Source organism: Hipposideros armiger, unplaced genomic scaffold, assembly GCF_001890085.2.
Source record: "Hipposideros armiger isolate ML-2016 unplaced genomic scaffold, ASM189008v1 scaffold_557, whole genome shotgun sequence".
In the NCBI taxonomy this organism is placed as follows: domain Eukaryota; kingdom Metazoa; phylum Chordata; class Mammalia; order Chiroptera; family Hipposideridae; genus Hipposideros; species Hipposideros armiger.
This window is the reverse complement of record NW_017731907.1, coordinates 847,181-872,066: the sequence shown is the minus strand read 5'-3', so window position 1 is coordinate 872,066 and position 24,886 is coordinate 847,181. Positions and strand designations below refer to the sequence as shown.

The 24,886-nt window shown below is 44.0% G+C and overlaps 1 protein-coding gene and 1 long non-coding RNA gene across 13 annotated transcripts in view; one reads left to right on the top strand and one right to left on the bottom strand.

Moving 5' to 3' along the window:
• The window catches only part of FGGY (FGGY carbohydrate kinase domain containing), a 415,184-nt gene that overhangs the window by 183,035 nt on the left and 207,263 nt on the right, over positions 1-24,886 (bottom strand). For all 12 annotated transcript variants that reach the window (XM_019623675.1, XM_019623668.1, XM_019623671.1 and 9 more), the window contains one exon: positions 18,238-18,366. In XM_019623675.1, coding sequence (XP_019479220.1) covers positions 18,238-18,366 — 129 coding nt within the window. The remainder of the gene's footprint in view (positions 1-18,237; positions 18,367-24,886) is intronic.
• Positions 8,268-24,886, top strand: part of LOC109371255 (uncharacterized) — a 31,731-nt gene continuing 15,112 nt past the window's right edge. The window contains exon 1 of the long non-coding RNA XR_002121847.1: positions 8,268-8,605. This is a non-coding gene — a long non-coding RNA (uncharacterized LOC109371255). The remainder of the gene's footprint in view (positions 8,606-24,886) is intronic.

The following is a 24,886-nucleotide window of genomic DNA, read 5'->3' as shown; positions in this document are numbered from 1 at the left end:
CTTGGAGGGGCCATCCCTGAGAAAATGGGCCACCAAACAGGGAAAGCAACCAAGGGCAGAAGGAGCTTTCTCCTTTATGAATAAACATTTCACAATCCATAGCGGAATCACGGGCTGCACATGTAACATCAGGAAACAATTCACAAGATGAGATTCTGACAAGCGCAGCCCTCAACACTGCTGGGGCCCTACATATGACTGTACAAGTGTCAGTTTATTCAGTATCCTGCAGAAAGTTTAAAGGGAAAAATTAGCAGCTGAAAAAATAGGCGCACGCGTACACACACACACACATACACACACACACCAGTGACAAATGCAAATGTGTTTTCCCTGAACCTTGCACAATGATTGGCTAATGGTAGTTGCTCAATAAATTTTCATTCAATGAAAATACAAATAGCAGAAGAACAAGCTTACTGAGTCAATGAATCAATTCAGGGCCTTGTATTTAATGACTCCTACCCCTCAACATGAACAAGAATCTAGTTCATATCAAGGATTATCTTTTAAAACAAAATTAAAAAGGAAAAATCAAAACTTTATGAAAAAGTCTCTTATTTACCCTTTTGCTATCTCCCTCCTTCTCCTCCCTCCACCAACCACCTATTCTTCCATCCAAACATTTATTGAATATCTACTATACTTATGTAAAAGAAAAAAGACTTCACAAATGTTATGATTAAGAGTAGGTTATCCTGTAATTTATCAAGCCACAACTGCTTTAAAAACTTTAAAGGGTTATACAGACGAAAAACACCCCAAGTTCTAGCATTTGTGTTATAATTATCTCATACTTTATAGTTACATAAAGTACTTTATAGCTTGCTAAGCATCCTCAAACACTGTACCCTTCATTTAGCTTTTAGAAAGTCCTGCAATATGTATTATTATATTTCCAGATCACAGTTGAAGAAACTGAATTATAGAGGGGTGAAGTAACTCATTTATTTAGCTACTTAGAGGCAGGGGCAGAACTCAAACTAGGATTTTCAGTCTCCCAGTCTGAAGCTTTCTCCCTCTATGTTTGAAAACTAAAAAGGTCTGCTATGGATGTGTTGGCATCCTAAGAAGATCCTCTTGAAATAGAAACCTCAGATATCTCTGAAGAAAAAAAAGGATGAGAAGCGTTTTGAGCATAACCTAAGACTGTATGAACTTGACACTCCTGATTTGGTCATTTGGAGAAATGAACTGAGTGATCATTTTCATCAAATGAGTTGCTTGACTAAGCTGACTAAGAGGTTTATGGGGTCCCTGGGGGAGGAGGCTCTCTGGAAACCACCAGTCTCTTGTATGCAAAGCCTGCTCCAAAGACTATACCTGCCTGGTACAGTAAGAAGTATATACAGAAGACATTTTGTCTGCAGAGGACCACACACCAGTCAGCCTACATAGAAAAATACACGACACTGAATTCTATTCTTTTGGCTAATATGCATTTGTGTTACAAGGAATATAACATATTGGGTTGGTGTTAATACTGTTGTGCTTCAAGACATGGGCTCATTCATTACATGACTTGGGCTAAGTTTCTTATCTTCTTTATGCCTCAGTTTCCACCTCTGTACAATGTGAATAATAGGAAGCTCCTCTTAGGATTAGATGTGTTAAAACATGTAAAGTGTTTAGACCAGTTCTGTTCAATAGAACATTCTGAGATAATGGACATATGCTGTATCTGCCCTGCCCACTACAGCAGTCACCAGGCATTCATGGAAACTGAGCACTTGCGATGTGGCTGCTCTGACTGAGGAACTGAAGTTTCCCTTTTATTCAATTTTAATTAATTTAATAGCCACATGTAGCTAGTGGATACTGTACTGGACAGCACAGGTTAGAACATGCCTAGAGCTATATTGCCATTTTTATTATTGTTATGATTGTTCTCCTCAGATTTAGGCTTGAATCTCACTTACATGCCCCTGGGCATATGCCTTGATCTCTTGAACCTCAATTTCTAGATCTGAAGATTCTAGATAACACCACCTACCTTACAAAACGGTGATGGGGATTCATATATGTGGAATATACCAGTACTCAATAAAGGGGAGCGATTAAATCTAGGACCTACAGGAGAGCTTGGCACAAGCATAAGCCTTCTGTCTATTCCTGAATGTGCGTGGCTGAGCCACACCACCAAACATTTGCTCATGCTGTTCCTTCTGCTGAGGAGAGTCTTTCCACAACACACCTCATCTCCCAACCATCTACCTGGGGAACACGGGCTGCATTGTGAAGACTCAGCCCTTCCATCAGAAGCCTTTCTCTGACCATGTCTCCCCCCCTGCCCCCAGCTGGAGAGAATCTACACAGCCTCTTTCCTTTGGACTCCAGCCCCTGACACTGTATGAATTCTATCACTGTATCTGTGATTTATTTGTTTAAATAGCTATCTCCATCTACTAGACTATGAGCAAACTGAGGACAGGGCAGGTCTTGACACTGCTCACTCATTTTTGCTGTTGTTTAACAAATGAATGAATACATGTAGCACAAGACACATACTAGTCAAGCACAACACGTTTTCTAGATAAAGGTACCAGGTCTAATCATGGACACGTGCTCTGCGTCTTAAATATGACTAATGGGAAAAGATACTGAAGAGTTCTGAGTGACAACTCGTGAGTAATAGTAAACTTATTACTGGAGCCACACAACATACCTGGTTTAGAACTGTCAAAATCATGGGAAAAGAGGAAAGGTCCTAAGATCCTTATGGTTATGGAAAAATTGCCTTGTGCCTGACACCTTGAGATACTATTATATTAAAGTCTTACAGCAATTTTGAGAGGTAGTTCCTGCCACAGTATTTGACTAAGAGAGAAAACAAGACCAATATTTTTTAGGTCATTTATCCCAGGTCCCTCCCAGCTGGACTGGGGGAAGGAGGTGTCACATGCAGATCTACCCAACTTGAAATCTCCTGGAGCCCACAGAAACTAATTCCTTTCTTTTCAACTACTGACAAGAATTCTAAGCATTCAAGGACAGCAGAGCTGAACTCAGATCTCTTTCCGGATTTATTGTTATAATGCCACTAAAGCAAGCCCCAGAGGTCCATGTCAAGCCCAACAGATGAAGGGGAGTGAGACAGCTGAAAAGACTTCTGTGATCCTAGTGTTTGGCAAAGCACCACCTTGGCTTTGGGGGAAAAAATACAGTTTAGAATTCACCCAATCTAAATCCTAAACTAGGTTTACCTTTTTTTTAAAAAAAAAAATCCTCTGTGATAAGTCTACAAAGAAATTTTACACACCTTGACACTACCAACCTCCCCCTCCCCCACAATCCACTTTCCCCAGAGCCAGGCAGATAACAGGGAAGGTCTTTGTCTAAGTGAGATGTCAAAAACTTTTACTAGATACTTGAACTAGTTAGGGTGTAACAGTTAAGAACGAGGGCTCTAAAAATGGACTGCCTGATTTCAAGTCTGGCCTCAGTTCCCTGATCTATAAAATTGGAGTGATCATAGTGTGTAGCTTCTAGGGCTATTGTGAAGATTGAGTGAGTAGGACAGTGCCTGGATCATAGTTTACTCAATATATTTTTGCCATTGTTACTACTGACAACTCTCAGCTTTGGTGTTAATAGCAAGGCTTGGCATGAGAGTTCAGGCACTCCCTTCTAACATGGTGCATGCTGCACCAGGGTTATTTGGATTTAGTGAGACTGACTGGAACATTTGTTTTCTGTCCTTGAGTATACAACTGATAACAGAATAATGGAAGGCCCAGGGGGATAAGAAACATGAGGTACTAGGTAGTAGTAACAGTCAAGCTAACATTTTAAACATTACTGAGAATAAACCATAAGCTGTTTATATCTCTAAGAGCCACGATCACATACAGCACCATTCATACTGCAGTTCAACTTGGTGATGGCATTTGTCATTTCTGTCTAAATGTCACACTCTTCCATGACTTACACCAATTAGAAACCAACACAAGAGCCTTGGGAGAGCCAGAGAACAAAGCATAGACACTCAACAACTGGGTCTGACTCCTCTGTTCCTCCCTTCTACCCAGAAAGATCAAATCTCAAAGTAGGCTAATGTGTAATTGCTCGAAAATCTGAGACTTAGGGAATACTAGCAAAATCCATAGAAAGACAAAGCAAAAACTTGATTTCAGAAATTCCTTTTTTCCTAACCTCAACACAGCCTCCAGATTACTTGGACAGTCTCATCTATGACCTCATAAAAGACATTTTTTTTTTTTGCTCACAGGCATTAGACATATAAAGGCTCATGTTGAAATCCAATCCAAGCAACCAAGCTAACCCATAAAAATGACTTACTTTCTAAAATAAAGAAACCAAAATTAAAAGAACTGGCCCCAGTACCACAAATGCATCCGATGGACTTAATCCTTAACGAGATCTAAAACTTTGACTCTAAATCACACAGCTGCCTTCTGATATTTTACAAATCAATTCAACAGCTATATACTGATCCCCAATTACAAACCAGGTACTGTGTTAGGTGCTAGAAATCTAAAGATGGAACTAGTTTTCCTTCATTCTACAAGATCTCAGTTTAGTCAGGGTAGAAAGATGTACAGGCAGACACTTATAAGATAGTATAGAAGAGTGACTCAGATAGAAATAAATGTAATGAAAGCATGGAGCCCTGACCCCTGGTCTTGGATGGTCAGGGAAGGTCTCCTGAAGGAGGTGAGGCAGAAGTTGTGTCAGTCAGCAGGGGAGAGGGAGGGAAAGGCATTTCAGTTAAACCTTGAGTCAAAAGACCCAGGAGAGAGATGTAATGGGATGCTGCAGGGTTGCTGGGCTACACAACGTGAAGGAGACAGAGCCTTGTCTTCTAAAGAACTTGGATGGTGAACCTCTCTGGGTCTGAGGACGGACAGATCTCTGTTTGACCCCCAGCAGCACCACAAAGGTGCTGTACAACCTTCTATAAACTAACTTGCCTCTTTGCACCTCACTCTTCTCCTGTGGTGAGAATAACAGCATCTACTTTACAGGGTCATTATTCCTGGTGTTAGCACTGGACACCCAGTGTCCCAGGGGCCACCCCCTCCAAGTCATGAGCAAACTGGAATGGCTTACGGGGAAGACAAGTAGCCCTGTGCCTGAGATACAGGAGTTGCTAAATAAATGTTAGTGTCCAATTTCTCCTGGGCAGATAACAGGACTAGGTTTCCTTCAGCAACTTTGTCTTGTCCCTGGACAAATGGTTTCATTTATAAAATGATCTGAGGGCTCCTTGAGCCTTGGAGGTAGGAACTAGCAGCCCTGACAATCCCCTCCAGAACAGAGAGCAGACCAGTGAAATGCTTCTGGAAGATGCCAGGGAGGACAGGTTACTTGCTCAGACGGCCTCTTTCAGACACTGAAACTAAGGGAAGAGAGGCCTGAAATTTCAGAGAAAAAGATCTTCGTTGGCAGGCCAGTTTCCTCTCCCCAGCCTCCGATGCCAAGCTCTGCACCTCCTCCCTTGGTGTGAGTTTCGGTTCTATCAAAAACTTCCAGAGGTTTTGTTAGGGTTAGTTGAACATTGACAGATTCTTCAAAGCCTGGAATTCACTCTGAGAGCCAAAACCAGGCCAAGTTTCTATGGGGCTAGGATTTCCCCGGTGGGGGGGGGGGGGGGGGTCACGGGGCCTCTACCACACCTAGACTGATTAATCTAACCTTGCCCCCAGCTTCAGACAACACGGAGACAGAAAAGAAAAATAGATCCTGAAGCTGGATCCTGATCTGACTCCCCCATCCCATTCCCAGGAGAGTAGGGGTGGAAGTGTAAGGTGACTCCCACCACAGGGTAAGAGTCAGGCCAGAGTCAGAGAATTAAGTGATATGTAGAGCAGCTGGAGAGAGGAACAACAACAACAAAAAAACCCAAGCAGAATAAAGGGCCCAGGGTTTTAATACAATGAATGACATGTGGCTGAAATAGTTTCAAGGAGAACAAAGGCTTAGGTAAATAAACACTGTGCAAGATGAGAGCAAAAATGAATTACAGAAAATCCCAGGAGGAATACACTGGCATTTTTCAAAAACTGCAGTTGAAACGCCATCTCTGCTTCAGCGGAGATCAAGGCCCAGCCCTCCTGTTCGCCCTCTGCACCTGCTCTTGACACCCACCGTCTGAGGGCAGCAGCCCTGGCGGGGCTTTGACTCTCCTTTCTCTGTGCCAGTCCCAGCCTCCAAGGGGGATTTTGTTTTGCTTATTTAACTTCAGGATCCGGAGTGCTGCTTTAAATGAATGCGTTCACTAGGTATCTCCAGTGAACTAAAAGACAGTAGGTTTTAATGAATGCCCAGCTTAGAAATTGGATGAGTTACCCTGACTGCCTCGATGTTAACAAGTTATTTATTATCTTCTGCCAAATAGGAGAGTAAATCTTTTTGAAATTAAAAAAAGATACTTTCATACACTTAATTTAGCAATAGCTAGGAGAAATATAAAGAGCATCCAAAATTTTAAACAACTCTTGCCTCATCAATGGGTTTAGAAAAAAAAAAAAGTTGTCAAATTTCCTGTCTTCTTTTCAAATTCCCTTCCTTTCAAGGCCCGTTGCCACAACCCTATTTCAGGCTACCCCTTCTCCTTCATTCTTTCCTCTCCCCAAACTACCGTGTATAAAATTACATCAAGCCCCGCTTGGAATGAGTCTCTGGCTCACAACCACCTTCAGTGGCTTGCCAATGCCTAAGGGGGAGAGAAGGAAGCCCAAACTTTTCAACATCGCACCCAAGTACTGTTATTCCGTCCCCACCTATTTGATCTTCACAGCCTCCTCTTCCAGGAATCCCTTACAGGTACCACAGGTTTGGGCCAAGGTGAAATGTTGTTCATTTCCCAAGCCCATTTTCGTGCCTTCACTTAAGTTATTTTCTCCATCAAAACACTCTACATTTCACTGCTTGCAGTGGAGAAAATACCTCTTATCCTGGGTTCAGTTCGAAGGCTACCCCTCCCACTACCCTGAAGGACCATGGGAGTTGATGTTCTCCGGGTTGTCACCAGTTGTGTGACCTTGAGCGCCCTGCTCTGAAGATGATACGTACAGACCATCAAGCACATTTCTGTCCTGTCGAAGTTACACGGTGAATAGTAGCATCCTTGTCCTTCCTTTGTCTCCCTGTTTCAACTGAGGCTGCTCCCTCTTTCAGATTCCTATAGAACTTAGTTGAATCTCTGTGTCTTTGTATTACTGTCTTTGCCACAGCAACTGATATAGTACTTAGCATACTGTTTCTACACAAAACCATTAACTAATGCATATATTTATTGGATGAAGCGCTGGGGTCTGAAGTTACACAGATGACTAGGACCAGATTCCACTGCCCACAGAAAGCTCACAGCCTAAGTGGGGGAGACGAAAATGTAATCATATATTTAAATGTTTGAGTGTTATTACATGATAGAGCCGGGCTCACGGGAGAGAACTCTTAGGCCCCCCGCATTAGGCTGGGCAATAATGTTCCACCACAGGAAAGCCGACAATGTGAGCACAAGAGCCACAGTGTTCCGGCACATGTGACATAGTTCACAGAATTGAATTGTGCGGGGTTTTCTTTACAACTTGCAGCTGTGAAAGGCCTAAATAGAAATGGCGTGTCAAGTTTTCACCCATCTTACTGATACTGGTAGGAGAGTCCCCCGCTTAGGTTTTCACAGTGGTGAGTCACACTTTACACACTGGTACACTTTACACACTGGTACACTTTACACACTGGTACACTTTAACTCTCTAGGCTAAATTCACCTCAGGAACCTGTAACAGTACAGATCAACAGCCTAACACATTCTCTTTAAACAAAATATAAGACTTCAGCTGTCTCTAGACCTGAACGTGGGATTCAAAGATTCTCCATGTTTCCCGTTTTTGAACCTTTTTAATGAAATCATCTAAGGCTGACTCGGTGACCAAGGGCTTGGTGAAGCTATGTAAGTAAGAGGGAGAGGCCTGGAGTCAGGCAGAGCGAGCTTCCTCTCTCCACTCCATCACACGCGCTGCCCGAGTCTAGGTAAGTCTCACTCTTATCTGTAAATGGAGGTGGTAAGAATGTAGCCAGCCATAAGCTTGTTGTCCACATCAAGTATTTTCTAGGTAAATATTCAGGTGGCGCCTAACTCGTGTTCCAGATCAGCGCACTTACGGATTCCTTTACAAAGTTACTCCGTCTCACCTTCGTGCTTCCTCTCTTCCTGCTCCCTTCTATTTTCCCAGCATGATTGTCTTTTCCAAAGAACCCTGCCCTCTCATGATGGGCCTGAAGTAGGACAGCTTCAGCTTTGTCGTTTTTGCCTCCAGTGATGTTTCAGGCTTAGTTTGCTCTGGAATCCACTTGTCTGTCTCTCTGGCAGTCCGGGGTATCTGTCGAGAGCTCTCCTCCAGCACCGTATTTCAGATGAAATCCATTTTGTCCCTATTGACCTTCTTTACTGGCCAACTTGCACATCACAGATAGTGACGGGGAATACGAGGGTGTGGATGATCTTAGCGTTGGTCTCTAATAACACATCTTTGCTTCTGCTGAGCGTTCCTGGTATTTCCACTGCTGCCCGACCGAGTCTCAGCCTTCTCTTGATTTCTTGGCGACTCTCTCCTTTTGAATCGGTGACGGAACCGAGGTAAGTGATATCTTTAATAATTTCAATGTCTTCATTGTCTATGCTAAAATCGTTTATGTGTTCTGCAGTCATGACTTTTGTTTTCTTGATGCTCACCTGCATGCATATGTGCGTACATACCTGCATTTATACATGCATCATAAAGTGTGCATAAAAACATATACACGTGTTTATATGGGAGCTTATGGATTCCCCCAGCAGGAGAGAAGCTCTGTTAGGGTAGGATCTTTTCTTTGTTCATGATGATATCCGACACGTCTATAACAATGCCTGGCACATAAAACGAAGACATCACCTATGTGTTATATAATGGAATGAATCTTTGAATGTCTCTTGTCTACTGCTATCATTCATAATGTAAATCTGCTGATATCACATTAATCATAGCTAAACATACACACCACTGCCAGACAGTGTTCTAAGTGCTTTACAGATAAGAGCTCATTTATTCTCCAAACAACTCTAAGGCAGATACTATGGACTATTCTTATTTCAGAGATGGAGAAACTGAGGCACGGAGTGTCAGGCGACTTCCCAACTGGAACCAGGATTTGAATCAGTTATATGTTCTTAACTGCTGTGCTGTTTCCTTAAGATTTTTCATTTTCATTGTTTTCAGAAGCCAAATTCTCACATGAGAGTCATAGCGCGGAACATGATAATGATTAGAATTATGGAAAGTTGGGGTGGGGGTGACACTGCTGAATGATACAATTGGAGGCTAGTGCAATTTTTCTATATTCCACAAATTTTTTTAGCTTCTCCAGACATCTACACTGGCTGCAGTGTGCCATGAGAACATTCCTAAGACCTCAGCATGGGGAAATCAAAAACAGTATTTCTCTTTGCTCTTTCTAATGACTTATATGAATGCACAGTGACGAGAAAATGGGAAACAAGGAAATTACCCAGGCCTATGGAGAGATAAGGAAGCAGCCAGCCGTTGAGATGTGAGGCTGCCGCCAAGGGGTGATAACTAGAAATGTGCATTTTCCCACCAACAGCTGCTGATGTGCAAGCCCCAAAGTAAACGTTAGTGCTCATGGATATTATATGGATGTGAAATGAAGCACCATGTGTCGAGTTTCTGTGCCATGAAAAACAGTGGCCCTTCGGGGTTAGCCTACTCTTGTAGCCAGTGACGCAAGTGCAATATTAGACTCTGGGCCCCCAAACAAACACTTTTCCGGTAGTCTTCTACCTTTTGAACTTGGATTGGGAAGTCCCCCTAACAGGTGGTTGGCAGTTATCAGAACCTGGGGCTGGGTTAGTCTGTGTGTTTTTGTTTTCATTCCCAAGCTCAGCAAAGGAGAAGGGCAGCTCATCTTTTCAGTCATAGGCAAATATATGAGAGAATGGGTAAACCCTTCTGGTTAAAAAGTCCCTCTAAATACCAGATAAAGTGCTAAGGCTGATGAGTTTGTCAGAGATTTGCTTCAAATCAGGGGCTCTGGGCACAGGAACTCCTACCAGGTGGAGACATCTGCTCCAGTTACTAGGTAGCACTGGTTCAGTGGTTTGACACAAAGGCTGCACCAAAGCACATGTGAAGTCTTGGGGAGCGACACACAGATCAGGGTTGGGGTCTTGGTCCAACCCTTCCTGATCCTGTAACTTTCTAGGCAAATCCCTTTGCCCCCTGGAGTGTCAGTTTATTCAACCATTACAGGAGGTAAAAATACTAAAAATACCTTGTGATGGTTTGAAGATGGCAAGTCACTACACAAATGAGATTAATATCCACATGAATCAACAAAATTACTATCAACTCTAATATTTCCTATCTCCCTACCACACAGTCAAAAAATAACTAGCCTGGTCTACTGCGCCTGATCGTATTCCTCACGACTGGCAGAGCCCCAGGCATCTGGAGTCATTCCCTTTCCCGAATTTGGAGATGGTGCAACATACTGGGGGCAAGGGCCCTGGCTCATGCATGAGGACGCCCAGTCTCGAACTTCAATTCTGACTATAGTTTGCTGGGGTGACCTTGGAGGACTGTTTTTCTAGGCCTCAGTTTTCTCACCTGCAAATTGAAGAATCTGGTGCAGAAAATCTTTGAGCAACCTTTTAGTTCAAAAGACTATGACCACTCATTATCCATACTGAAGCATTCGTATCCAATGAAAACTGTTACCATTTCCGGGTAGGTTCACAACTGTGTATCCTGAGTTGTGTGACACAAGATGTAGAGAAGGGTAGGACAGGGGGAGCTGGCTATAGCCCCAAGGCCCAAATTACTCCCAACTTTTTGACCACAGAGAAAAAACTGGTGTCTCAGCTAAGGCCAGTCCTTTGCAGTCCAGACAAGCAGAGATCTCCAAGAAAGCCGAGGGGCCTGGGAACAGGAAACCCAAAAGCTCTTCTTCCCCCGCATCTCCTCTCTGCTCCTTACCACAGCTCCTGCAGCTGCTTAGTTCTCAGACGCGGTGGTTCTCATTAAAGTAACCCTCAACTTAAACCGATAAACTCAAAATCACATTAATGAAGTCCTCCTCCCCACTTCTGATCTGCATCCAGAAACACCCAGAACTGTCCTTGCTCTATCTGCTCAGGCACTGACACTGCTTTTCTCCTTCCAGATTCCCCGCATGACTTTATCTGCTCCTCTAATCCCCCTCCATTCCTCACAGACCATCTGCCTCTTTGGGCCCATCTTCGCTTTCTGGTTGGATATGCTCCCTCCTGCCCCCGGCTCTTGGCCTGAGCTTGCGCCTGGCTCCTTCTCAGCACAGTTCTGGTTTGGTCTGATTTGTCTACTTGGCAGTTGCACGTCATTACTGCTTCTGACCCATGTGCCCACTGCCAACTCGCCCCGCGGCCGTCTCCTCTGGGTGCCAGGTAACCCCCCGCGTCCCACCCCAGACAATCAGACTCGTATTTTTAAAAGCCCCCTTCACCCAGATTTAGCAATCCTTGTTTTTGAGCCTTCATGTTAATTTATGATCTTAATGAATTCTCAGGTTTACTGAGGACTGGCTCTGGATGGGGAGCACACGAAGGGGAACACGGTTTGGTGGGAAAACTGAAATAGGTGCAAAGTATTGTAGAAACACATGGTAGGAATTTATTTTTTTCTAACAAATGAGTGGGGTTAAGTTTGGAAAAGTTTCCACAGTGGAAGTAACGTGTGCAGCGAGTGCTTGACGCGTGAGTAGGATTGTCTGGGTCGGACGGGCGGGGGAGGCCACCCCAAACTCCGCGAGCTACATGCACAAACGACGGTATGGAGGCAGGTTGTGCGTGACATGCTGAAGAGACAGGTGTGGCCGGACTCACCGCCACACACGGCGTGGGAATCATCCTTCCTACCTGCTCCTCAGCTTCACTTGTTTCCTTACCTCACGACTACTTTCACTGAAGAGTTCATTTCCCAAAATATATGTTGACATAGTCCTTATATGATAGCAAAGCCTTATGTTGAGCTGTTTTTTGGCTTCTACAGAAATCAACTGAACTGATGAAGGGAAGTAACATTCGTGGAGATGTTTCGGGTGAGAGTCGAGCTCCTCATCCTCAGCACGGACTTTTCAGGCTGAGTCATTCTTTGTCGTGGGGTCTGCCCTGACCAGTGTAGGGTGTTTAGCAGCATCCCTGGCCTCTACCCACCACATGCCAGTACCATTTGCCCTTTCCCCAGTTGTGACAATCAAAAAATGTCTCCAGACACTGCCCAATGGCCCCTGGGAGTGTGTGTGTGTGTGTGTGTGTGTGTGTGTGTGTGTGTGTGTGTGTGTGTGTGTGTGTGGGGGAGGGTGGAGAGGGCAGGTTAAAATCACCCCTGGTTGAGAATCACTGGTATAGAGAAACCACACACACACAAGCTTTGGAGTCAGACTCAAGTTAAATCTTGCCGTACTAGTTATGTGATTATGGAAATACTATGCTTTCTGCCTTTAATCTCCTCATGTACAGATTGGGAAATAACTTCTACCTTGAAGGATTATTGTGAGGAGCAAGGGATGAAGTCCGTCAAGTGTCAGAGCACTTGGCACAGAGAAGGCAAGTAGGAATGGGCATAACAGTAGTCGTATAAATAAGAGTGGTGGTTCTAATACTTGCTTTTATTACTGATGATGTTGTTGTTGGTATTAGGAAAAAAGCCTAAATGAAGTTTAAAAGGTACCATGAGTAAATAAATTTCAGTTTACCAAGAAGCAATAATAAGGCAAGAAATGCTGCAATGACATTGCCAGACATCACCTCCTCTAGGAATCCTTTTAAAATTCTTCACGTCTCAATCTTGGACACATTCTATGTTTTCCTAAGACACTCCATACTTGGCACACATAGTTGCAATTGCTTATTTAATGTTTATTTTCTCTACTAGACTACAAACTGCCAGAAGTCCAGTTCTCATATCTACCTTACACTCCCATCAACTAGTAAAATAGGCCATCAATAAATATTTATCGAAAGACTTCTTTTTTAAATATTTGTGACTTGCTCAAATGATATTTTAAGGGTCAAATCCAAGAGTAGAATGGATCACAGTTTAACAGATAAGGCATTCCAGATAGCACAATGAATAGGAGATAGGAGTAGGAGCTCTGGAATCAGATGGCATGGATTTAAATCACGCCTCTGCATCCACTAACTGTGTGACTTTGGGCAAGGCAAGCCATCGTCATTGGTTTCATCGTCTCATTTGACAGAAGGAACAAAATAATAGCATATATAAAGTTGCTTTGAGAATCAGCATTGCTTCCAGCACACCGATAATGATGAGAGAAGAAATTGGCACATTTTATTATTCACTGGAACAAACTATGCTTTGCTTTATGGGGGGCATGGACCAGAAACTCTTTGAAGACTGGTTAAACCAATTCTGCCATTAAAAGAGAGGGAGGTGGGGAGAGAAAAAAAGAAAGTTCAAACTCTTCATTTCGATTTGACTCTGCAACTCAGATGAGCAATTTAACCCAGTTCAACATCTGGCAAGAAATCCAGTATCTGGAATCTTCGCCAACACCTGCTAACATGATGGGAGCATAGAGGACACCGATTCCTACACATCTAGGAGTGGGTCAGGGAGTGCTCAAACCACAATCTTCTGCTTCATGGAGAACTGAGCCAGAAATACCTACGATAGAGGGACAACTGCTTCTGTAATGTGAGGATACTGCTTACTGCATGTCTCAGTTGTAATATCATGTCCTCATGGAAGGAACACCATTCATTCACTCATTCGCTAAATATGCACAAATGAAGGACCCTCCATGTGCAAGGCACAGTGCTGGATGCTGGGGTGTATGGATGAAATGACAGAGTGCTTTCTCTCAGAGTTTACAAACTGGTAAATGAGACAAAATTGTACAGACAGAACTCAATAATGTGTCCAGTAACGAAGGCAAGTCCAAGAGCAAAGAGGAAGGTGTGCTTAGGTCAGCTTGGGGCAGTCAGAGAAGGCTCCCAGAGGAGATGCCACCCGATGCAAGATTTGATAGACTATTAGAAGTTTGTCTGATCAATAAGAACAATGAAGAGGAGAGGAGCCTTCGAAATCAGGCTGTTACTGCCTTTCAGGACAGCTCGGGTGCTGCAGCCAAGAACAGACCTGGAACAAAGTTAACACTATTTTTATAAGCTAGAAAAAAATACCAGCAGCAGGAGTCCTGGCCAGAAGCACCCCCACAGAGAGCAAACATAGCTACTCCTATCTTCTGGCTGTCTGCTGGAGAGCTTACCAGTCAGCACCTTAAGAACAAAATGTGCTTTTATCTTTGGTTTTTATTCCCACAAAGTCCTTCCGCCTCTTTTTTCAGAGGTGGGAAAGGCATGAGTGGAGTTTTACTTGCTTCTTTCGTCTTGGTCCTCCAGTCCAGGCTTCCCTTGAGAACGACAGGCCAGGAGGATTTCTCCAAAGCAGAGTACCGACCCCTCTTACCAGTCAGAATGTGGGGTCCGAGGAAGGTCACGCCAGGTCAGTAACTGAAGGGACCATAACTGTCAGGGCTTGTTTGCACGAGGCCTGGATAGTATTCAGGCCTGATCTCCAAAGCTGGATTCTGACCTGACATTCAGTGACGTCTTAGCATGGAGTTCAATTAACCATTGTTTGAGGTTGTTTCCAGACCTCCAGCTAGAACAGTATCTTAAAGTAGCGAATCCTGCATTCTGTTAGAGAAGCAGCGAAAGAAAACCAGGGTCCGGTTCATGGCAAGGCTGATGGCGTCCAGGGGTCTAAGGCTCTTCTCCAACCGCCGATCCAAAGGGAAGAGAGCTTCACTGTACCCTCCTTACCAGGACAGTAACTCAGAGAACTTTAATTTATAAAGCACCTACTGTGTATCAGGCATTGTGATTCTAGATTGAGAAAGCCAAAGAGAACTGCTTCAATGCTATGTGCCTATGTGTCAGATGCTATGCCAGCCACTTTACATATTTACATCACTAGTTCTCATTAGCAACCCTGTGAGGGGGGCATTATTATCTCTTCTTACAGGAGAGAAAACAGACATGTGAAGAGGGATGATATCTGGCCCAGGGTACACAGGTAATCTCAAAACAATACTATTAAGGTACAGACCTACAGGCCAGGGGACAGCGACCCGAATTTTCTCTCCAAAAGGAGTGGGACTTGGTCTGCGCTACTCGCTGCTGATACTACCCAGTGCCCAGACCAGTACCTGCCAGGTTTGCAAGCACTCAGTATATACCCATAACTTTAGTGACTACATGGCGGGCGGAGGATCTTTTCAAGACTTGAATCCAGGCCTCTGTTCTCTCCCACATCCTGGCAGGGGCGGAGGCAGGGTGGCAAACGAGAGGGTAGGCTTGCTCCCAGGCCTCCTCCCTTCCCGGACACGGAATCCTGAAGTGGCCATTGGATGGAGGGGAAGAAAGTATAAGAAAGACAAAACTTGGTCAGGATGGTTGCGTGGGTCTTTTCTGACCCACGGTCACCATGAATCCCCTTCTTGTCCCCTTCCGAGCCACGGCTGGTCCCTACACTCAGCCCTTTAAGAATCCAAGGTCCTCCTTCTATCTTTCTACTTAATGAACTGACTTTTAGAAAATACAAGGGAAAAAAATACAAGGGGAACTCACTAACTTAGGAGCACTTCTATTTTAAAGGGAACAAGAGGCCTCAGTGAAAGCGGCTAAGGGTAAAATTTCTGTCACTGAATGTCTGTCTGATTTAGGAAAAAAGTGGAGTCATTTAATGGCCTGGATCCCCTTCCCAGTGCAATTTCCCCAAAACTCTCTTAGTGTCTCGAAGTACCAGGGGACATTTCAAAGCAGTTTCCCCTCTGGGAGGGCTCAGTGAGAAAGTGTGTTGGTTCGCCCCTTAGGGAGGTCTGGGAAAATGACAAGGAAGCCCCCCTGAAGCCCCCCAAGGTGCAGCTCCTCTTTCTTACAGAGTAAGGTAGTCCAAGGCAAGGGCCGGTCCCCTGGGTAGGAGTGGATGATTGGGACTGTCGTCTCAGAGAGCACTGAAAAAGCATGATGGAGAATGCATCCCTGGTCTTAAACGGGATACGAAATCTTAGGATTACTGGGGGGCAGGAACCCCCTAGATCACAAGCTCTCTCTGTGCCTGTACTTAAATCCAAAATCTTGACATTCAAATCAAAAGCACACACTACTCACATTGAAAATGGAGAGACACATCCTTGCATATCATCACTATTATCTACCATTCACTCACCCCACGCGTTATCATTGGCTGGTCACTATTTCTCAGGCACTGTGTTAGATCCTAAACAGGTAAGGATGAACAAGACAGACAGGTTCATAGATCAGTGAGAACTACCCTGCTTTGAAAGTCCATAGACTATGTAGAAGAACAAGATATGGTTTAATAAACTGCCACATAAGGAAATGGATTAACTCTCACTCTACAGGTTAAGGCCATTTCACCTTAGTCTTGCCTTGATGTGACTTCACTCATGTAATACATTTATAAAGCACCTACAGGAACCAGACACAGGGCTCAGCACAGGTGATACAAAATGCATAATACAATCCCCTGCCCTCAAGGTGTGCCTAGTCTAACAAAAAAGACAAGTGAATAAATCAGTAATTATAACACAACGTGATCACTTCTTCAATAGTGGTAGGCAACGGTACTGAAAGGAGTACAACTCAGAGAATTCCTAAATAAATCTGAGCGTTCCATGGAAGGCTCTGCAGAGGAGAAAGCATCTGGTGTGAGTCCTCAAGATACAGCGGAGTTAGCCATGGGAGGAAGTGGAGGACCAATCTTCTGGGAAGAGCATACACGTGCAAAGACACAGAGGTATAATGTACGGACAGAGTCGTGGGAATACAATTCCATGCGTGTGTTTGAAAGATAATTCATGGCAGTAATATGAAGTGTGGACTAGAATAGCTTTCAACGTTTTTCTGACTATGATCCATGGTGAGAAATTCATTTTCATCACGGCCCAGTTTATACATGCACATACACATACAATGGAAACAGCACACAAAGCCAAGCTTGTCATGTAAGATGCACTTGGATGTTTTCTACTCTGGTTCATTCTATTCTGAAAATTCAATGGTCATGATCTACTCGAGGTGTGATCTCACAAGGTGTGAACCATAATTTTAAAAAAAACACTGTTAAAAAGAATTAAGGAAAAAAGGTATGGCTATAGTTGAAGAGAGACATATTGAGAATCTGAACCAAAAACAAAACCAAAAATGCAATAAGGATGAAGAAGAGGTTAGAGTCATCACTCTTTACTGTAATCCCTGTCTCACTGTCTGCCTTTCCATTAACATTTGGGGAAGAGACCTTGATTTTGTTTTAAGTTCACTGTCCCCTAGCACTATGATTGAGACATAGCACATATTCAATAGATCTTTGAAATAATGAATACATGAATGCTATGTTTCAGAGTTACTCAGAAGGTGAAATCAAGACTATACTCAAGTAAGTGGATATAAGATACCAGCCAAATATATCATGGAAATAAATCAATTAGACTTGTAAGAGTTTTGGAGTTCCTTTAGAAAAAAACTGTACAGGTAAATACACCATTGTCATATATGAACATAACTTTTTTCTTTTCTTTCTTTTTTTTTTTAATGTGGGAGTCGAACCGGAAACCTTGCTGTTAAGAGTCCACTGAGTCATCTGGGCGCAGCTCAGCTCAAGGTGCCTAGTTCAGTCCCAGCCACAGGTGGGCATAGCGCATCATCCAACAGGCAATCTTGTCATTAGGAGCACGTGCTCTCACCAACTGAGCCATCCTGTCACCTGTTGGCAGCTCAGCTCAGAAGCAGCTTGGGCGAAGCTCACTGGCCCACGTGGGAATTGAACCAGCGACCCTGTTGCTCAGAGCCCGTGCTCTTAAGCAAACTCTTAACCAACTGAGCCACTCAGCTGGCCCTGAACATATCTTTTTCAAATTTTCAGTAAACCAAAGAACCATCCAGATATTGATTCAGATCATTTTTCCCCCTATCATTCTGTATGCAGAAATTAATAATGTTATAAATAAATTCCATATTTGATAAAGTTCTGTAATTCTATCCAAACGCCTAACTGTAAAAAGACTTTTCATTACTGTATCTTGAATCACCAGCCTTTGAGCTTTGCTTTAAAACCAGGAAAAGAGTGTCTTGAGCTCTGGGGAATAGCCCATGTGAATATTGGTCGTGGACACCGAGGAAGAGATTACCTAGTCCTCCTGCATGGGCATCAATAAGGGAGGCTGCCACCGCAATGCCAGCAGGAAGGCCGAGGTCCCTTGCAGCCTCTGGTGTGAGCCCGTTTCCAAGGGATACTCCAGGAGGCAGCACTTGGTTCCCTGGGTAGACATGAGAAAAAACAAACACTCGTCAGTTTGAAAAACACAAAAGCAGACCTAGGATTTTCTTAAGAGAACCCCTCTGTTTCCTCCTGTTTCCTCTGCATTTCCTCAGCTTCACAAAGATAGAAATCATGCAGCCACAGAGTCCCTTTGCTCATTCGGTGACAGGTATATGTTCTTAGTTCTTATGAATCACGCTCTGGGGTGCTTTACAAAGCCAGGGGCTCTAAGGCATCTTTCAAACTGGAGAAACATTCCATTAATAGGAAATTTCAAAAGACATAAACACAGTGGCCTCTTGAAGGCTAGATTAAAATGGTCAAACTGTTTCAAATGGGCCTTCTAACACAGCAGTTCTACCAGCATACTGCCCCCCCCACACACACACATGTGTTCCCACATCCATACATGCTCCCTGATGAACATATATTCCTAAGGAATTTGAGAAAATCTACTCGTGTGGTTAGTTGCTTCTTATCAGAGGATAAGGGAGAGGATAATTTTGTTCCAATAAAATTTTTCTTAAAAGTTTTCCTCAGTTGGAAAAGAAAGCCCAGCCTAAACTTTGCAAACTTGACAAGGTTGCTACTTGCACAACCACAGAATACAATTTGAATGGTGTTCTTTGGGGTTGTGCAATGCAGCGACCCTGGTATTTCGAGTGACCTTGAATTCCTGCAGTCAGAAAGGCCTTCAGTTAAGAATTTATTGATTGTCTTGCTTTGTGTGGGTGCTGTGGAGCTGTAAACGGTGGTCTTTGCCCCCAACCTACTTAAGGAGAAGAGTTCAGGACAGAGAGAGCTATGTAAGTCAGAACAGAATGAAATGATCCATCTGTTCTCAGGTGTTTAGAGAAGCTAAGTACTCCCCCTCCCCATTGCCAAGGAATTTATATTAAGTGTTTCTGCAGAGCAAGGAGGGGTGGGGCAGACTCATATATATGCTAAGATCCCTCTGAGCTCCAACACTCTCGGATTCTGAATGTGTGGTCAGCAGTGTGCTCCATACTAAGATACCCACCACTTGCTTATTGTTCCCTGGAGCTCCAGGGATGGGCAGAGAGGACTCCTAGGGGTGGAGGGTCAGGGTGAGGGTTGGCATGAGGAGGAGAGTGAGTGACTCACCACCCTTCCCTAATTGGAAACAAAGCACCTCCACACTATTTTCATCCATTTTCAGTCATAAGCATCTTTCTATAATTGAATTTGAAAAAACAAGTTTAGCTAAGAAAAAGAAGAGGAAGGAGACGGAAAGCACTGCAATGGCTTCTAGAGCTTCACTGTCCGAGAATAGTAGCCACTAGGCACAAGTGGATTGAGCGTTTGAAATCTCAAGAAGTTGGAGTAGCTGCAGAGCTCAATTGTTCACCTAATTTTAATTTATTTCACTTTAAATTTAAAAACGGATACACAATTCAGTCCCTGAAAAAGTTTCAAGTATGTTTGGAACAACTTGGGTTTGCAAATCTACTTTTCAATGTTAATTTAAGAAATCTAGAAAGAAGAAAAACAGAAAAAAAAATATAACGAAAAAGAAAAAGAAATCTAAATCAAGTCCTTACAATGGAAACTTAGTGTCTGAACTGAGATGTAATCAGTTGAAAATACACACTGGTGTCAAAGGTTCAATCCAGTAAAATGAATATTGATAATAATGTTTATATCAATTACATGTTGAAATTTTTGAATACATTCAATAATACATAATAAAATTAATTTCACCTATTTCTTTTTACTTCAATGTGGCTCTTGGAAAAATTTAAATGGCATATGTTGCTCATATGATATTTCTATTGGACAGTGCTGGTCTAGAGGATAAAGTTGACATGCTCAAGCATTGAGGTGGAGAGCAAGGAGAACCTCTAGTCTGCTTTGAATGCCCTTAGCTGTGGACAGTTTGGCTGTGGACACTATCTTAATTATGTCACAATGTCTAGTATCTAGCCTCTAATAGGCAGCACTTACATTTAGTGAGCACATCTGTGCCAGGGACTGTACTAAGGACTTACCATGAATTTTCTCACTTCATTGTTACAATGACCCTATGTGAAAGATATTACTACTGTCTCCACTGCACAGATGGATGGAGAAAGTCACATTTATCAAGGGAAAGTATGTTCCCCACTGTGACACAGCTTAAGTGTTGGAGCACGGGACTGGATTCCACTCTAATATCAAACCTGTGTGCTTACTCATTACATTACATTTTGGTTCAGCTAATTAAAAACAAATTGTTTTTTAGGTGAATGAGAGAATCAAGAGAAGCATTTTTGGAACAAACATTATGTATGTTTAAAAAGTAGCACCAGGGGCCAGCCAAGTGGCTCAGTTGTTTAAGAATGCAAGCTCTGAGCAACAGGGTCACCGGTTCGATTCCCACATGGGCCAGTGAGCTGCGCCCGAGCTGAGTTACCACTGAGCTGCCAACAGGTGGCAGGATGGCTCAGGTGGTGAAAGCACATGCTCCTAACAACAAGGTTGCTGGTTCGACTCCCACATGGGATGGTGGGTTATGCCCACCCACAACTAAGATGGAACACGGCACCTTGAGCTGAGTGGCTGCAAGCTGCCCACGGGAGGCCAGATGGTGACTGGACTTGGAGCTGAGCTAGCTGCGCCCTCCACAACTAAGACTGAAGGACAACAACATGGCTGTTCCCCTTCCCCAATTCCTCACAGTCGGAGTTCTGGGTTCTAACCGTATGCTGGAAGACCACAGGTATATTTCTCAGCAGAGCCAGGATCTTGAGCAGAGGCCAAGAAAGACGGGAGACTGGCAAGGGCTGAGCGAACTGGAACATAAACTGGGGTGGGAACTGGTGGGGGGGGTGGAGGAGATAGGTAAGGTTGGAGAGGGAAGTGAGGACCGTGCATGCATTGTAATCCAGACTAAAGGGTTTGAACTTCATCAGGAGACCTCTGTGGGCCTCCGAAGGAGCATTAAGCCAGGGAGTGAGGTGACTGGATTTGTGTGTTTTTCAAGAGCTCTCTGGCAGCACTGTCACAAAGGGCAGCATGGGGTATGGGAAAACAACGATGAAGCTAGTTCAGTAACCAAAGAGAGAAGATGAGGGCCTTCATGAAGGTACTGGCAAGTGAGATGCAGAAACAGAGGCAGATGTGAGAGATTATGTGGAGCAAGAAATGACAGGTCATGGTGGTTGCTTGGCTATGGGGAGTATGGTAGATCGGTACATGTCAACACCGGGATCCCCATGAAGGATGGACTAGCTGCCCATGTGGGGAGTGAGGTTCGCAGCCAGCCTCCAGCCTCAGGCCACCCTCATGAGGTGATGTGTTTTCCAGGCAGCCATAGCTGGTGACTTAGCAAAGTGTGAGCAGAAGGGCTGCGATGGGCACAGCTCATGCCAGAGCACTCTGCGTGACCGGCCAAAGTGCTGCGGGGCTGCAGCGTGACTCCACTTCTCCCTCTGCCATCTCACTCCCGCCCCCTGCCCCAAATCGGTCTCAGCCTCTGCCTCCGGAGAACCCAACCGAGGGCAGTGAGCCAGGCTTGCTCCTCAGCCCAGTGGTCTAGGAAGGAAAATAAATATGCACCAAGATCAACATCCCTGCTTTGAGCTGGAACCACAGCCTTCAGGAATAGTCTATCTGGACCCTCAGCAGGAAGCAGCTTTGTTTATCTAGAGACCAAAAGGAAACAGCTTGGTATAACACAGGATGACAGAAATAGGTGGCTCTTTCGGAGAAATCACCCCGTCAGATCACACTTCAAGTTCATCTGTTAGAGGTGCACTGAGGCGACCAGAGGAGCTGTCAGAAGCAAGCTTCAGTGCATCATGACAACGCCTCCCAAAATACAATCCTCCTTTCACCATAAAATTAAATTATTCACAGCACTGGTTTTCCCAGAGTTAGTCAGGGCATCACAGCCTCTGCATTTGCAAACTCTTGTAGTCTTCATTCAACCATTCCTACAATGGTAATAATGATGTCCTCATTGATTTTCACCTCCTCTGTGCCAAAATCTAGGTGTGGACCCCTCTGACCTCAGAGGACTCACACACTGCTCTGTGTAAACCAAGGTTCTCAGGACCAGTTTAAAATGCTTTAAAGGTGGAATGTACGTGCTGTTCCCGGAGCCCTAAGGAGGGGTGGTGAGGTGGGCTCAGGGGAGTGTAGGAAATCAAGATGAAAGTGACATCTGAGCCTGGTCTGGGAAGACAGGTGGCAGATTGCTGGTTTCAGAGTTATCAGACTCAGGGGAAATGGATGCCATTAGAGCAAAAAGCAGGTTCACTGTAGGGAGCCCCAAGGGACACAGAGTGCTTGAGGCATTTAGTATGCTGGCACAAAGGACATCGGGGAGGAGCAGAGCCCTGTGGCCCACTGGGCAGAGAGCAGGGGACCTCAGGCAGGACCAGGAGCTCCAACTGAGGCAACGAGGCCCTGCCAGCTGCCAGCTTTGAGCACTCTGTTTTTTAAGAAGATAAACCTGCAGTGTAGAAAAAGGCTAGAATGGGAAATAGTTTTTTTATCTTTAAAACAATCAAGCCAACTGAAATATGCAGGCTGCAAAACATTATGTAGAGTATGACTTCATTTTAAGAAAAAAGAAGGTAGATGGACTATTTGTAAAAATACATTCGGGGGGGGGACGTGGCGGGGAATAGAGAGAAAGGCTTTTTCCGGATGAAGAAATTATGTGTAATTTTTTTTTCTTTTTATTAATCTACAATTTCTAATTGTTCTACACTGAACATACATTTCTTGTCTTTTTAAAAGGCATTTCCCCCTTAAATGTGGTCAGGGTAAATAAATGAGACACATGTATTCATTAGAATACTACGGAGCCATTAAAATGAATGAGGAAGAATTAAGCTACGGATTTGGAAGGATGTCCAAGATAAATTAAGCGAAAATGGCAAGATGCAGAATAGTATTCAGAGTGTGATCCCATTTGTGAATTTTGTTCAAAGATTCAAAAAATGGAAGCACACAGACTTCCAGAAAAATCCTAGAAAAATACGCAGAATATCATTACGTCGGGCATTCTCCCCTACCATTTGTGCTTGTTTTCTGTACCAAGACCTTGCATTTCTTCTGTGATCAAAACAAACCATTTAAGTTAACAGCACAATTATGTTGAGGAGAATACGGAGCATCTTTTCTAAAGCCTGCTCCTCAGCCTGAAGGCAGGAGAGGACCCCATGGACAATTCGCTTATTTTCTTAACCTGGCATCTGGCTGGCTTCTGTCCCTGCGAACACACCCTCACCTTGGGGTGTAAAAAAGGAATCGCTCTGAGGGCTCTTGGGCTCCTGCCCACTGAGTTCCCACTCAGATGGGCAGACTCCGTGTGAACAGTCACAAGCTGGAGCCTGCAATTATCTGGTGGTTGTACCCCCTCTTCACAGGCGGGGGCTACTATTACACCAAATCTTCCCCTACCAGTTTTTCAATTATCTATGACTAATGAGCACTTTGGGAACAGTTTCAGACACACACATAATCCTCTTTCCTGACGTCAGCAGCAGAAATTAATGACTGTGTAGCTCGCTGGAAGACAGAAAATGCATTATAATGGTCAACAGAACTGTTATCCTCTCCAGGAAGGGGGAAGTGGGGGTGGGGTGTTGTATTAACTGGAAGGTTCAGTGTTCCTCTGTATTCCTACAAACATGAAATGAAACCCAAGGGGAGAGCTGGCTCAGAGCCCATGGAAATGTCAGACAGAGGTTTGGGCGAGGGTGGCATGAGACCCTGGTTCCCCCATGCTTGGCTCCAGAGCACAGGTCCCTGCCTTATGTGTGCCAAGGTCAACAGGCCAATCAGATTGGCCAGGACAGTGCTAAGTGACACCCTGCCCTGCTAGCATAGAGCAACTCTCCAACAATAGGCTGGAGTGATTTTAAAAGCATGTGATGGCCTGTATGGGTTTGCTATTTCATGAAGGCATGCTATGTGCTGGGGTGGTTTCAAAGATCGTCGAATCATGGTGGCACTCCAAAGTTACGTGAAGCATGTACCCTCACTAAACAAAACATAATACCATCCTGTGCCTGTGGCTGCCAGTAGACTGGCTATTGGTACTTTTAAAGAGAACTGACAGAAGTCGGGGCTTGGCCCATACACAGCACCTAAATTCCTCTACAGAGATCTCAGATCACTTGGACAGGATATCTCAGAGAATTTTCTAGACCTGGAACCACAACTGATACAAGAACGATTGAAAAACATTCCAGTAATTCTTGCTGCTGGATGGGAGTTACACAGGTCCAGAACTAGTCACTCACAGAAATTAATGAAAAACTCAAAACCTGACATGCTCTGCCACCTGGTGAAAGACATGTACTGAAACATTAAGTTGCTCATTTTCCTTCATTTGCCTCCTAAAAATAATCTCCTTTTAACTAAGTTCTACTTAAAAGTAGTGATTAAACATAAGACTTACTGATGATCTCCTCCTCATTCATTCTTTATTAAAGGAATGTTTACCGAGTACCTGCTCCGCATCAGGCACTGTTGTAATGCTGAAAATGTGTTAAAAACAAGAT